The sequence below is a fragment of the Berghia stephanieae genome, chromosome 11 (genome assembly GCF_034508935.2).
Source record: "Berghia stephanieae isolate SIO BIC M18660-M18661 chromosome 11, UCSD_Bste_1.3, whole genome shotgun sequence".
NCBI classification, from domain to species: Eukaryota; Metazoa; Mollusca; class Gastropoda; order Nudibranchia; family Aeolidiidae; genus Berghia; species Berghia stephanieae.
The window spans coordinates 44,364,841-44,379,858 of NC_088370.1; the positions used below are offsets into that span (position 1 = coordinate 44,364,841).

Below are 15,018 nucleotides of genomic sequence, written 5' to 3' on the forward strand. Positions count from 1 at the left end.
TAACAAAGCAAGATTGGAAACGTTCAATGAAAAGATGTAAATGGTCGTAGGTTGCTGATTGGACTATCATCTGCATAAAATTGGTAATTTGGATTAAAATCAGAAATAATTGATCAAAGGGGTTTCATGTCTATTGTAAAAAGAACTGGACCCAGTACTGATCCCTGTTGCACACCAAATTTCAGAGGATGATCAGATGATTTGACATTTTAAATAACAACAGTCTGTTGATGATTCGTTAAATAAGATTCTAACCATTTCAGCGCCAATCCCTGGATACCAAAAAAGACATTCGAGCGATTCAACAGAATGTTGTGTCAATCATGTCAAAAGCAGCTGATAAGTGCAACATACACTCGAGCATGAAAATCTCGAACATGCAAAGCTCAAAATCACAGAAATCTCAAACTCGGTACAATTCCCGGTTTTAATCCCTCTATTTCGTAAGTACTGGCAACACAAAAATCTCAAACACTTTCCGGGACCAACACGGAAATCTCGAACAAACTGGACATTCCTTGAAGTCCATGATTTTGAGCTTTGCATGTTCGAGATTTCTGTGCTCGAGTGTATGTTGGGCTTATCGGCTACTTTTGACACGATTGACACAACATTCTGTTGAATCGACTCGAATGTCTATTTTGGTATCCAGGGATTAGCGTCTAATCCACTTCAAATCCATTGACTAAAGGTACAATTCAGATTGTCATGTCTAAACTACTTCAAATCCACTGACTAAAAGTGCAATCTATATTGTCATGACTAAACTTCTTCAAATTCACTGACTAAAAAAGCAATTTCCTTATAGTCCTCAATATTTTTGTTTGTTTGTTTGTTGCTTTAGGTCTCTTCCAACACAATTGAGGTTATATGAGAGACCGCTGAAACAAAAAAAAAACAAGCAATCTAACAAAAATAGTACAAATGTAAATCAAAATCATAACCTAAAGATACCATAAGCTAAATTATAAATAACCAAGAACAAACAGGCAGAAGATTTACAGAAAAAAAAATCCCCTGTCAAAAATACAATCACAAACCAAAGAAGCAGAATAGGCTAGTAAAGAGAAGAAGAAACGACATCACTATCGGATCGTACACCCATGCGAACATCATAGGTATATGATTCAAGGGTGATGCTCCCATCCAACCACCCGTGTCCTCAATATCAGCACTACCCAGGCACTCAGTGTAAATCATTTGGCTCTGCATTTGTCACAGGTTCCAATTATTGTTTTTTTATGGTTTATTTTAACATTTTACAACCATCCTTGTAATGGCATTATTTCTGTTCTGCACTGCAGTTATCAATTAAAAAATATATTTTAAGAAATACTCACCATATTCATCAACCCCAATCCTTTCTGTTGGTAACATTTCGAAAATATCCTTATTTTCATCATAGAGCCACTGTTTTATCCTATCCGGTGGTGTCACATATGGAATGGATTCACAGGGAAGGGAGAACGGATCTCCCTCCTCAAGTTTATATAATGACACATTTGACCCCAAGACTGCAAGGAGATAAGTGTAAAGAAAATAAGATTACAGCATGTTTTAAGTTCACAATGAAAACGAGTTTTATGTTACTTGGTATTCTACTCCTACATAGATACATTTTGGTATAATAAATGCCAGCTGTATATATGACCGGACCCAATAAGGTGTGAATTTCACAACAAATCATCAATGAAAGATTTTTACCAAAATTTTTTATTTTTTTTTCCAAAAATTCTATCATAATAGTCATAACAATTAATATTTTGTAACGCTGTGATATCACTGATTACACTGTGTCACAGAAAGTAACTTTTCGTCTGGGTTATCTCTAGTAGGGGGAATTAGGGGGAAAAAAATCTTGAATTGTGTAAATGTGGGTTGAAAGCATGAAAATTACATATCGATGACACGCATGCAAACCGTCTAAGTCCGCGATTAGCATGAAATCGTTTTATTGGCTTAATTCATTCTATACCCAACGATACACCATGTCTATTAATATCTAAGAAAACACGCAACTCTAAATTGACAAATTTGATTTTATTTATTTCAAAAGATCGACTACACTAAGGAAAAAGTAGTTTGTGAAAAAGTAAATAAAAGATAATTTTTAAAAGCCATATTTTAATTGTGGCAATTGTGGCAAATCTGCTATCCCCGTAGTTTTCGCGGCCGCAAATTTCACCCTTGACAGCAAAAAGCCGCAAATTTTTATTTGGCCGCAAAAAGCCGCAATTTTCGCCGTTTTTAGGCTAAATTGACGATTTTTTTTGTTTTAAAAAACAAACAAAAGCTATAAAAAATTGTGAAAAGACGGCGACTTTCAATGCTAGCATCCAAAATTGGCACTAAATAACGGACAAACATGTCTAGGCCTAGCCTAGCCTATTGGAGATCCAAAGCTTTGTTTTTCGCCTTCTTTTTTTTCTTTTTACTGAAGAGCTCTCGCGTCCTTCATCCCATAATCCCAATTCCTATTTTTATTTTATTGCATTCAAAAATTTTACTTTTAAAAGTTTAATTCTTTTCCTGAGAAATTCATCACATGTTTCATTTATGTAAACAAAATGTGTTCTATTAAAATATTTTTCATGAAATGCAATTTCATTTTTTAGCCACAAGTTGCACTTAGTTTTCATGATCTTATGATTATGATTTTTCATGATTTTTTCCATGCTTTTCATTCAAAAACCCATTAGCCCTATATTGAAATAAAAAGCAATAATAATAATGCTCAAAATTGGATAGTAAGTAGAGAATACAAATTTAATGTGCCCCCATAGGAAAATGGATTTTGTTTCTCTTTCCTTGTGAATAGTTATTTTTTTCCTCTCCTTAATTAGTTTTTTAAATTTTGAATTTTTTATGCGATTGTTCACTTTGATTTCCAAAATTTTAAGAAGCTAAATAGTTAATAAAATACTTTGATTACTTCTTTCTTTTTTTTTACTTACTTACTTACTATGGCTATTATTATTATTTCAAACCATTCAAAATATAAATAAATTCATGTTGACATGTTGTGACATCAATATTCTACAAAATGCCCTATTTGTGTCAATTTTTTACCTTACATGTTGTTTTAATTGTTTGATTTTCGTAAAACTAGCGGCAATTTTTTGGCAAATTTTGCTATTTTGATGGCAAAAAAACGCGGGGACAGAATCTTGGCCAAATTGGCCATAAATATGACCACCTCACAGCCCTGCAAGTAGCGATTGTTGGCATGGTGGACGCCATATCATTGATTTTAGATGAAGGCCAAGATAATTATCTAGAACAGAATAACATTAGATGAAAGAGTAAACTTTATTTATTGAGACATCTGCTTTTTATTGCAGGAACAGGAAGAAAGGAAAAGGATGATAATAATAATGCTTAATTTTGTCGTTCCCCAAATTAGAGAGTTACATAATAAGTGATTCCTTACACAAAAAGGTCATAATAAGAAAATGAATTTACATTCTAACACCCCCTCTTAAATTCAGTTTCCAAAGCAAGTTAAAAGATAAGTGCTAAAAGAAAATGATACATTGCAAAGCAAGTAGGTAATACATTGTAGGTTGTAGGCATTAGAACATAACACCTATGTTTAAACTGAGAAAGAAATGTTTGTACTCAGATCATAGTTAATCAAGTAAGAACTAACAGTCAAGAACAATATATAATTATAATGGTAATGAAGCATAATATATAGGTACATACATATGAAATCAAAAGGTCAACAAAATTGTGTGCCATTATTTTGACTAAGAAGAAAATCATTAAACTAAAAAAAATGCAAAGAAAAATCACAAGTTTGATACTTGTACTAATAGTGCATAGCATGATGTGAGTAAGTGATTTAAGACTTTTTAGTACTTCCCTTACTAACCCATCAAGATAGGGATGAACATTTGGAATTTTGTCTTAGAGACTGGCTTTGTGAACATATCTGCCCAATTCTCTTCACTTGGAACATAACAGGTATGAAGTATTCCCTTTTGGATTTCATTCCTCACAAAATGGTATTTTATGTCAATGTGTTTTGTCCTTTTGTGGTGTACAGGATTCTTACCAAGGGCAATAGCACCCTGATTGTCACAATTCAAAAGAAATGTTCAATGTTAGTGTTCATCATGTCATTGATCAATGCCCTAAGAAATATCCCTTCCTGTGTGGCAGCACACATTGCCATATATTCCGCTTCACATATGGATAAGGCAACAGAAGGTTGTTTCCTTGATTTCCAGGAAATAAGGCTATCTTTTTGAGAGATCATAAAGCCATAGCCAGTCACGCTTCTGCGGTCAGCAGAATTTCCCCAGTCTGCATCACAATAACCTACCAAATTGGGTGGTGCCCCCGATTTTGTGTATACTAATTTTTTGTCAATTGTTGCCTTTAGGTACCTCAGTGCATGCTTAGCTATTGTCAAACGGTTTTGGGTTGGTTTTGACATGTATTGAGACAATTTGGTAACAATGAAACAAAGGTCAGGTCGAGTAGAAGTCATAATGTAAATTAGACTGCCAACTATTTCCCTATACAGTTTGTCATCCACTGGATTTGAAGGTTCATCCAAAACTTGTTGAGATTCATTTCACAGGGAGTGTGTTTGGGCTTGCAGTCTTGCATGCCAAATTTCTCTAACAGTCTTGCAATATAATGTGATTGGTCCATTGATATTGATTCATCTGAACAAGAGAAATTTATACCCACGAAAAAGGAAATTTGACCTAGGTCTTTCATTTGGAAAGATTGACAAAGCTGTGCTTTGATTGCATTCATTGCAGATAGAGAATTTGAAGCTATGATTAAGTCATCTACCCATACAAGGATAATGCTATGTTCATCATTAGAATGTCTCTTATAAAGACAGGGATCAACTGCTGATTGAGCAAATTTTTGCTCAGCTAAATGAGAGTGGAGTTTGAGATTCCAATTTCTACCACTCTGTTGAGACCATACAATGACTTTTTGAGTCTACAAACTAGCTTTTCACCAGATTTTGAGTTTAATTGATATCCTTCTGATTGTTCAATGTATAAGTCAACATCAATTGGTGCGTTTAAATATGCTGCTTTTACATCCATTTGGTTCAAGTACATATCATTTTCAATGGCAAATTGAATGAGAGCTCTGATTGAGGTGATGCGGGCCGTGGGCGAAAACGTTTCCTGATAATCAACATCAGGGATTTGGGAATACCCTTTAGCTACAAATCTTGCTTTATAAGTTTCTTCTCCATTTGGACCATTTTTAATGGTGTATACCCATCTACCACCAATAGCTTTTTGGTCAGAAGGTAAACTTGTAATTTCAAATGTTTGATTTTCGCTCAGGGCATTCATCTCCTCATCCATAGCTTTTTGCCATGCATCACTTGCATTGCAAGTCATTGCTTCTTTGTAAGTGTTAGGGACATCAAGCATGTTAATGTTATAGCAATAATGAATGGTATTGTTAAGATATGCATCAACTTCATCATCAACAATATATTCGTCCAAATGTTTAGGACGAGAGCGAGTTCTCTTGGAACTGGCATGCATTGGTGACGGGTTTTCATTTGCTTCCTTATCACCAAAATCTTCAACACTTGTTTCAGTTTCAGGCAAACTCCGGTCACTGAGTGGCACTTTGGGTTTGTTTTTGAGTAACTAGCATCAAAATCATCATCATCATAAGATGGAACTTCAGGGTAGTGACCAGAATTCTCCTGAGACTGAGACTTTGGTTGAGACAAATCTGTAACAGTAACAGGATCTTTAGGGAATTTGACACATCTGACCCTCCCTTTTAACAGTTTGGGTGTCTGGAAAATAGATCAGATAGGCTGGACTTTTTCTACCATACCCCACAAATATTCCCTTTTCACTTCTGTTTTGTAATTTTGTTGGTTTTTTGTGCTAATAAAGCAAAACATGGGGATCCAAATGTTTTCATATTGGCAATGTTGGGTCTTTTATTTGTGATCTTTTCAAAAGGAGTTCATTCAATTCTTTGTTTGTAGCACCTGTTGCGAATATATGCAGCCGTTAGGACAGCATATGTCCACAGTGATTTTGGTAACCCACATTGCAATAATTGGCATCTGGCCATGTCAAAAAGTGTGCGCCATGGACGCTCTGCCTTCCCATTTTGATGGGGGCTGTATGGTGCGCTTTTGTCTGATACTGTGATTTCTCAAAATGGAAGTAAATTCTTGAGATGTGAATTCCCCACCATTATCACTTCTGATTGCTTTTATCTTCCCATCAGGGGCTATGTCAGACAGGTATTCTTTGAATGCAGTAGGGGTGTCACTTTTTTGCTTCAAAAAGTACACAGAGATCAAACCTGAAAAAGAATCAACACAAATCATTGCATATTTCATTCCATCACAACTAATTGGGTCAATAGGACCCGCTAGATCAACATGAACTACATCAAGAGGTTTCTTGGCACTGTTGTCAGGTTTTCTACTCACAGAATCAGTCATTTTAGCAAGGGAACACACTTCACAGTCAGATTTTGTCTCATCAGTGATGATCATACCATCTACACATTTTTGTAACTTAAAAATGTCTGCTGTGTTACAATGACCCAAAATGCAATGCCACTCCATGAGTGAATGCTTGGACGTTTTTGTGTGGAACGATGAGTTAAGGAAATAGAGACCCCCTCTTCTTTCAATGTTGAATACTGTATCTCCCGAACACAATTTTCCACAATCCTTCTTGAAAATAACTGTGGCACCGTTCTGCGCCGCGGCCTTTACTGAGAAAATGTTTTGAGAGAAGGAGGGCACGTACAGTGCATTTCTCAGGAGAACAGAATGTTTACAGCCATGGTCATCCGTCAACGTTATCTCTGCGTTGCCTTGTCCTTGGGCAAGGTTCGAAGTCCGGGTGCCGTCTGCAAATTTGATAACATGCTGTCCCGAGTCAAAATTATTGTGGAAAGAAATAAATTTTGACTTTTCGTGGAGTAGGTAGCTCCACTGTCCACAAGAAAGTCGTCCTCTGCGAGTTGGTTATCTTGGAAATTCGGGTTAACACCGAAAGCAAAATGGCTCTCACTTCAAGTTGTAGGTTCATCGTCTACTTTCATCTCTCGTAGTTTTGTCAGATTTCTACAGTTGCTGGTATCATGCGATTTAGCTTTACAAATTTCGCACCAACGAGATTTTCTGTCGTCGTTTTGTTTACAAGCTTTGAGTTTTCTACAGTAGCTGGTATCATGAGATTTTGACTTACATATTTCACACCAACGAGCTTTTTGTGTCCTCGAGTTTGGTTGATTGTTGAAGGGTCTTCTGTTGTACGAACTAATTGTCATCACATTTGATGCGGTTGAAGAAGAATCTTGGAGTTTCTCAGTGTCTTCGTAATTACGTAATAACGATTTGAATTCGCTGAAGGTCAGTACTTCTGACTTTTGTGTGATTACGGCAGTAAAACTTTTATAATTTACCCTAAGTCCTTTTATCACCATAGCGATTAGCAAACTGTCACTGATTGTCTCACCAGCATCACGTAGAGCCGCTGCTGACGATTCAGCTCGAATGATATAGTCAGTAACTGTTTCTTGGTCACTCTTTAAGAGGGATGTCAACTCTGTATAGAGTGTTATGATACGAGGTTTACCTTTCGGAAGATAGTGTTGTCTCAGGATTCGTAGTGCTCTGCGACCGTTGTTCCTTGCGTCCCTTATGATAAGAGAAAGGGATCTGTCGTCCAATACCTGGACCAGTTCGGCAAATACTTCCTCGTTTTTGTCTTGTTCTGTTGATACATCTTGATTCAAATCATCAAGGTCCTTGAGTACATCATCAAGTCCTCTTATTCTGATGAAGCCGAAAAACTTAACTTCCCAGAGTTCATATTGGCGATCGTCACCATTGAAGGTGATGCGATGCCTGGGCCCATAACCTGTTGGCATGGTGGACGCCATATCATTGATTTTAGATGAAGACCAAGGTAATTATCTAGAACAGAATAACAAATTCCATTAGATGAAAGAGTAAACTTTATTTATTGAGACATCTGCTTTTTATTGCAGGAACAGGAAGAAAAAGAAAAAAGGATGATAATAATAATGCTTAATTTTGTCGTTCCCCAAATTAGAGAGTTACATAATAAGTGATTCCTTACACAAAAAGGTCATAATAAGAAAATGAATTTACATTCTAACAGCGATGTCTTCCCAAGCCGTTTCGAATGGTCCAGCCATGCTATATTATTATAATATTCGTTTTCACCACCGTCATGCTCACGAGGGACCCCGTTCACTTTACGGGCCAGAGACGACCGTCTGAGATACTCTCCTTTTGTTGGTTAAAGATGGGGCTTAAATCGGATACTGTTTCAAGCAAAATTTTTAATCCCCTCTAATTTTAAAAATACTTGAGATATGATCATTCTGACAACTTGTAAGCTTTCCTATGTCCTAGAGTGTCGATTAAGTGATTTTATGATTGTTTGAGAGATACTGTCCTTTTGTTGGTTTGGGCAGATATGTTTCGAATTGATTGACTTTGACTTCTTATGAAAAAAAGATCTTTTCTATAACTATCCCTACCAATTCTTTGCTCCTCCTCCCCTCCTATCCTTTCTTTATATCTAGCTCAGTCGCTCTCTCGCTCTCTCTCTTTTTCTCTCCCGCGCATTTCTTTCACACACACACACCTGTCATCTGCATTTTTTGCGGCAGAAAATGGCAATTTGCGGCCGCATATATCACGGCAATCCGCAAATTTTGCCAAATTTCCCAAAATTGGCAAATCGTGGCAAATTTTGGAAAAATTGGCAAATCGTGTGGCAAATTTTGGGGGAAAATGTTGACCTATTGACCTTATAATTCGTTTAAATTAATTTGAGTTAATTCCCTTATGCTCTGTGAGCTCTCCTCGTTTATAAGAATAAAAGGAGGCTACTAGAGATCACTTCAGTTTTTTGTGTTCCCTCCAAAAAGAGAAGCAGTGTCAGTGTCTTTCTTCATTTTTTATATGTAAACCACCATCGAACTTAAACATGGCCTCAACAGGTTATGGGCCCAGGTACCGACTATATTTCGACGGTGACGAAAGAAAATTCGACCTTTGGGAGGTAAAGTTTATGGGTTACCTGAGACTTCAAAAATTACACGAAACCATTACCGCCAAAGATGATGTGAATATAGATTTTAACAAAAATGAAGAAATTTTCGCTGAACTTGTACAATGTTTAGACGATCGTAGTCTATCATTGATTATACCTGACGCACAAGATGATGGCCGGAAATCAATGCAAATTCTAAGAAACCATTATAGACCAAAAGGTAAACCTCGTATAATCACCCTTTACACAGAACTGACTTCACTGGTAAAACAAACTGATGAAACCGTGACGGATTATATCTTAAGGGCTGAAACAACAGCAGCATCACTCCGAGAAGCCGGAGAAAAGATTAGTGATGGATTACTGGTGGCCATGACATTGAAAGGCCTACCAGGAACCTACAAACCTTTCGTCACAGCAGAAAGATGACCCTCTTACTTTCTCTGAATTTAAGACAGCTTTAAGAAACTTTGAAGACACTGAGAACATTAGTGAAAATTCCAAATCAAACTCAATTTTGGCTTTTGAAAAGCTTTAAATTAGAACACCTACTACAAATTCAAAGAAAGAAAAGAAATATGAATCCCATCCACATTGGTGTAGCGTATGTCGTAGTCCTACACATGATACAAAAATTTTGTCGTAAAAATAAACCAAAATCTACACATCAACAACGTTGGTGCAGGTATTGTAAATCGTCATCACATGATACCGAGTTTTGCCGAAGCCATGCAAAATCGATGAGGGACCAGGACACCCAAAATGACACAGTGTGTGGACATTCATTTTCATTCAGAATATCTGAATATGTAAATTGTGAAGGTGCTGATGCACAAATAAATTCTCTCTAGGTGGATAGCAGGGCATCATCACATATTATCACCGACAAATCAAAAAAGCATACTATCGAATTTGCAGATGGTAGTCGAGCTGACCTCGTAGAAAATATCGGTGATGCCAGCATTCTTATCACAGATATAAACGGAACAACGCATAAAGTCGCACTACAAAATGCCCTCTACATTCCATCGTTCAAACAGGACATTTTCTCAGTGAAAGCAGCAACGCAACACAACGCTGAGGTTATTTTCAGGAAAAACTCCTCAAATATCTCCATAAAAGGGACCGAGTTCCCAATAACACAAGTCGGGAATCTTTACTTCCTAAAATCAATAACCTCCAGTGACAAAAATACTCAATCGTCCACACGTACCCTTAGGGATTGGCACAACACCCTAGGTCACTGCAACGTTTGAGATTTACTTTCGCTACAGGATGTCGTTGACGGTATGAAAATTTCAGATACCAATGCTTACAAGAAATTCGAGTGTGAGACCTGTATTCTTGGAAAAATGACAAATCAAGTGAACAAAAATCGTAGACAAAAAGCAAAAGAGCCTTTAGCTTTGGTTCACCTTGACCTTGCGGGACCCATAGACCCGATTGGATATGATAATTTTCGATACGCTCTTGTTTGTGTAGATGACTTTACTGGTCTTTCTTGTGTTTATTTATTGAAAAACAAGGCCGACGCAACTACTGGATTTAAAATGTTCTTAAGTGACATGGCACCTTATGGGCGTGTAAAATCTATTCGTTCTGATCAAGGAGGCGAATTTGAGTCCAAGGCATTTGACGCATTATGTTTAGAAAATAAGATAGCGCATGAAAGAAGTGCTCCTCACAGCCCGCACCAAAATGGGACAGCTGAGCGTCAGTGGAGAACTTTGTTTGAAATGAGCAGATGTTTACTTATCAGCTCCAAATTGCCTAAAATGATGTGGCCATATGCTTTGATGTGTTCTTCCTTTATTAGAAATCGATGTTATAATGCCAGACTGTCAGGGACTCCTCTTTAAGCTATGACTGACAAAAAAACCAAACCTAATGAAAATGCACATTTTTGGCCAAACTTGCTTTGCAATGGTTCAAAATCCCAAAAAGCTGTCAGACTGTGCTGAGAGAGGAATCTTTGTCGGTTACGATAAACATAGTCCTGCATACCTAGTTTATTTTCCTCAAACTAAAATTGTAAAAAGAGTAAGAAATGTGAAATTCACAAATAATGGTGATACTAAAAGTTTGTATGACGAGCAAAACATTGGTGACAACAGTTTTGACGAGGAACAAGATTCTGTTTATCTCAGACATGAACAGAGTGTTGATCCAAATCAAAATGAGTCTGATTCTAATAATGATAATCACGAGTCTGTGCCTATTGTTTCGGACAATGACAAAACCAATGAAACAAGTGAATTACCAAATTTCAATACCAAAAGCACTAGACAAAGAACTAAACCAAAATACTTGGATGATTATGTGACTGGTAATGAGTTTGATGATGAATGTGAAACCATGCAGTATGCTATACACTATTGTTATGCTCATTCCTCTTCCAAAGTACCCATTTCTTATCCTGAGGCTTTAACAAGTCCAGACGCTCAAAAATGGCAGAAAGCCATGAAAGAAGAAATAGTAGCACTTGAAGTCAATAACACATTCCAGTAAGTCCCACTTCCTGAAAACAGGAAGACAGTTGGAGGAAAATGGGTTTATACTATCAAAACTGATAAAGATGATAACAATGTCAAAAAGATATAGCCAGATTAAAGGTGTAGATTATCATGACACATTCTCCCCTACTGCTAACATGACTTCTGTTAGAATAGTATTGCAACTTGCAGCACAAAATGACCTTATATTACATCAGGTGGATGTTAAAACGGCTTACTTAAATGCCCCAATTGATTGTGACATTTACTTAGATCAACCAGAAGGTTTTGAAATTGAAAGTACAATGGTAAGAAACTTGTATGCAAATTAAACAAGTCTCTTTACGGTCTAAAACAATCAGGGAGAAATTGGAACAACTTGTTGCACACTTTTTTGATTGACAACAATTTTTTTCCAAAATCTATCTGATAATTGTGTTTATACTATGTCTAATGAAACTGACACTGTTATTATCATAGTGTGGGTAGATGATCTCCTCATTGCTGCTAGCAATGAAAATGTTTTAAATAAGACAAAGAAAGTTCTAACTGACAGGTTTAGAATGAAAGACTTAGGAAAACTGGGTTACTTTCTGGGTATTCATTTTAAGCAAACAAGCCATTCTATAAAGATGAATCAGAAAAGGTATATTCAGAAAATCCTTGAAAGATTTGACATGATTAACTGTAAACCAAGAAAAACCCCATGTGAACCTAAGTTTGACTGTACAACTGATAATGATTTAGTAGATCAAAGAAGGTATAAAGAAGCCGTAGGTAGCCTAATCTATGTTATGATTTGTACAAGACCAGACATTTGTTGGATTGTCACTAAGTTATCACAATATTTATCCAAACTGGACAGCAGTGAAACATGTATTCAGGTACTTGAAGGGAACTATTGATAGTGAGCTTGTATACACAAAGAGTTCTAATGGACTATCCCTGACTGGTCATAGTGATTCTGATTGGGCTTCTAATATTGATGACAGAAGAAGTACTTCTGGGTATTGTTTTAGTTTATCGCAAAATGGACCTATGATATCCTGGAAATCTAGAAAACAACAAAGTGTAGCTCTGTCTTCATGTGAAGCAGAATATGTTGCTCTAACTTTAGCAATTCAGGAAAGTCTATATTATCTCAAGCAATTGATCAGTAATATTGACATTAATTTTCAACCAGGTCCAACTTTGATTTATGAAGACAATCAAGGAGCAATTGCTCTAGCAAATAACCCTGTAAATAGACAGAGATCAAAATATATTGATATCAGATTTCACTTTATTCGCTCAGAACAAAAGAAGGGACAAATTGCTTTACAATACTGTCCTACTACTGAAATGTTGGCTGATATTATGACCAAACCATCCACCAAATCTCAGTTAGAAAAATTCAATACTTTGATTTTTGGTTGAATTTACAAGTAATTGATATCTGAAGAATTTTTGATAATATTTCTTGTTTAGTTCAAGTTGATATTAGTACTATATCAATCAATGTTTCTAAATGATTTCACTTAATAGTTTGATAAGAACTTCTTAATGCACTACTTTATTATTCTTTCCTTTACTTCATTAGGAAATATGACCCTTTTGAAATGAAAAGTAAAATATTTTTGATTAATTCTACATTATCTCACATTATTGTTGGTGCTTGGTGCATACAAAAGCCTTATAATTTTTTTTTACATAATATATCAATTATTAGACCTGTAAATGAGCTCTATAAAAATTGACTGAAACTCGACAAACTGAAGATTCAATTATTTTTTTTAAAAATAAGGGCATCAGGGAAATTCCACGGGTAACGGACTGACAAATCAGACCAAAAATGCATACATTTCGTGCTCTGAAATGCAATGTATTTATTGTATGGAGCTAATATTTCCCATGGATATGTATCATGTCCGCCCTTATCATATATCAAAAGGATAAAGATGAATCTGTATCAACTTGAATTTTTTTGACATTATAATGTTGGTAACCGACTGACATCAGAAAATCCATCTTTTTCAATTTTATATGTAGATGGATCAAACTTTCTGAAGTTAAACCTTCCAGTAACAAATAAGTTCTTTTATAGTAACCACGAGATGTTGTTCTACAACCCACTTGCAATTTTTAAAAGATTCTCCAAAATTTGAATCTGCAGTCTCTGAAAAAGTGTCGGTAACGGACTGACACCTCTGAATTTTATTACTCAGAATAATGGTTACTACATAAAATTCAGAGCAAAGAACAAATTATGTAATTATGAGCAACACTGAATACCCAGTGTGATTGATCAAACCAACACTCTTCCTTATATGGATGTCAAGCTACATTGGGCATGATGAGTAACTTGATGGGTGACATCTGATTACCTCGATCCCAACTTTGCTTTTGAAAAAATTGAATAATGAAATAATGATTCATGGAGTTTAAATCTATTCTGTCAAAGCCAAACGGGAATTTTATTTCAACTATGAAATTAAATTATCCAAAAAAAAAAAAATGTAGATAAGAAAGGACTTTAAAACTGGGGAAGGTTTAACATTCTTTTGGTACTTATTTTTGAAGCTTAATTTTTTATTCTGTATTTCATCTTGATTCCTCAAGCTTAGGAATTGTCAATAGGCCATGACCGTCACTGCAAACTGGTCGATAGTATTGGCAGTCAATCTCTTCCTCACCTGCACTTGACCAGAAAGCCAGTTATAAAATCTGAGAAAGATCTTCAAAAATTTCATTTTCCTATGCAGAGTGTGGGAGCAAAATAAACTTAAATTCCTGGATGAAATTCACTAACAATTGACAACCTCTTTTACAGGAAACTTTTTTGAATTTTCATCCTTTCTCTTTTTTCATCTCTCACAATTATGAAATCTTTTTCCCTTGGTGCTTGCCAAGAGTACTTCTTGTCCAAATAGAAATTTTCGATCAAATTATTTTATTTCATCTTGAAAGCCCATTTCCATGATTAAAATATTTCAAAAACCATTTGTTGATGGATTGGATGCCCTTAGCAGTACAGGCATAGTTAATTTTTTTTTTTTAATTTTGGGAGGATTGTAGACCCTCAAAGTTGAATTCAGTATTTTACTTTCCTGTGCTGAAATGTGAGGCAGATGTGGATTTAGGTGTGCTTGGTTTACTTTCTTTTGGAGTTGTAGATTGATCGGCTTTTCTCTTTTTTTTTTCCATTTTGCTTGAAAAATCCCGTTATTTCTTTTAAGCGTCCTTTACAATCACTTTCAAGTTTTCTTTGAGACTCCTGCTTTTTGTTGCCTATCTTTTTCCTTAACAATGTAATGCCCATCAGTTTTCAGTCTTTCTTGATAATTCCTCTGCTTTTGAACCATGGATAGAATAGGCATCTTGAACCTGTGAATAAAGAAAATTGAGCGAAATTACATCATAAGCTATGAAAGTCAAATCGGAATAAAAAGCAAATCTTGTTTTCTTAAAAATAATACAGCAAAACTAAG

General features: G+C 35.7%; 1 protein-coding gene across 7 annotated transcripts in view; it reads right to left on the reverse strand.

Moving 5' to 3' along the window:
* The window catches only part of LOC144957220 (neural cell adhesion molecule L1-like protein), a 94,734-nt gene that overhangs the window by 55,572 nt on the left and 24,144 nt on the right, over nucleotides 1-15,018 (reverse strand). For all 7 annotated transcript variants that reach the window (XM_078888281.1, XM_078888280.1, XM_078888279.1 and 4 more), the window contains exon 5: nucleotides 1,341-1,514. In XM_078888281.1, the coding sequence (XP_078744407.1) occupies nucleotides 1,341-1,514 (174 nt within the window). The remainder of the gene's footprint in view (nucleotides 1-1,340; nucleotides 1,515-15,018) is intronic.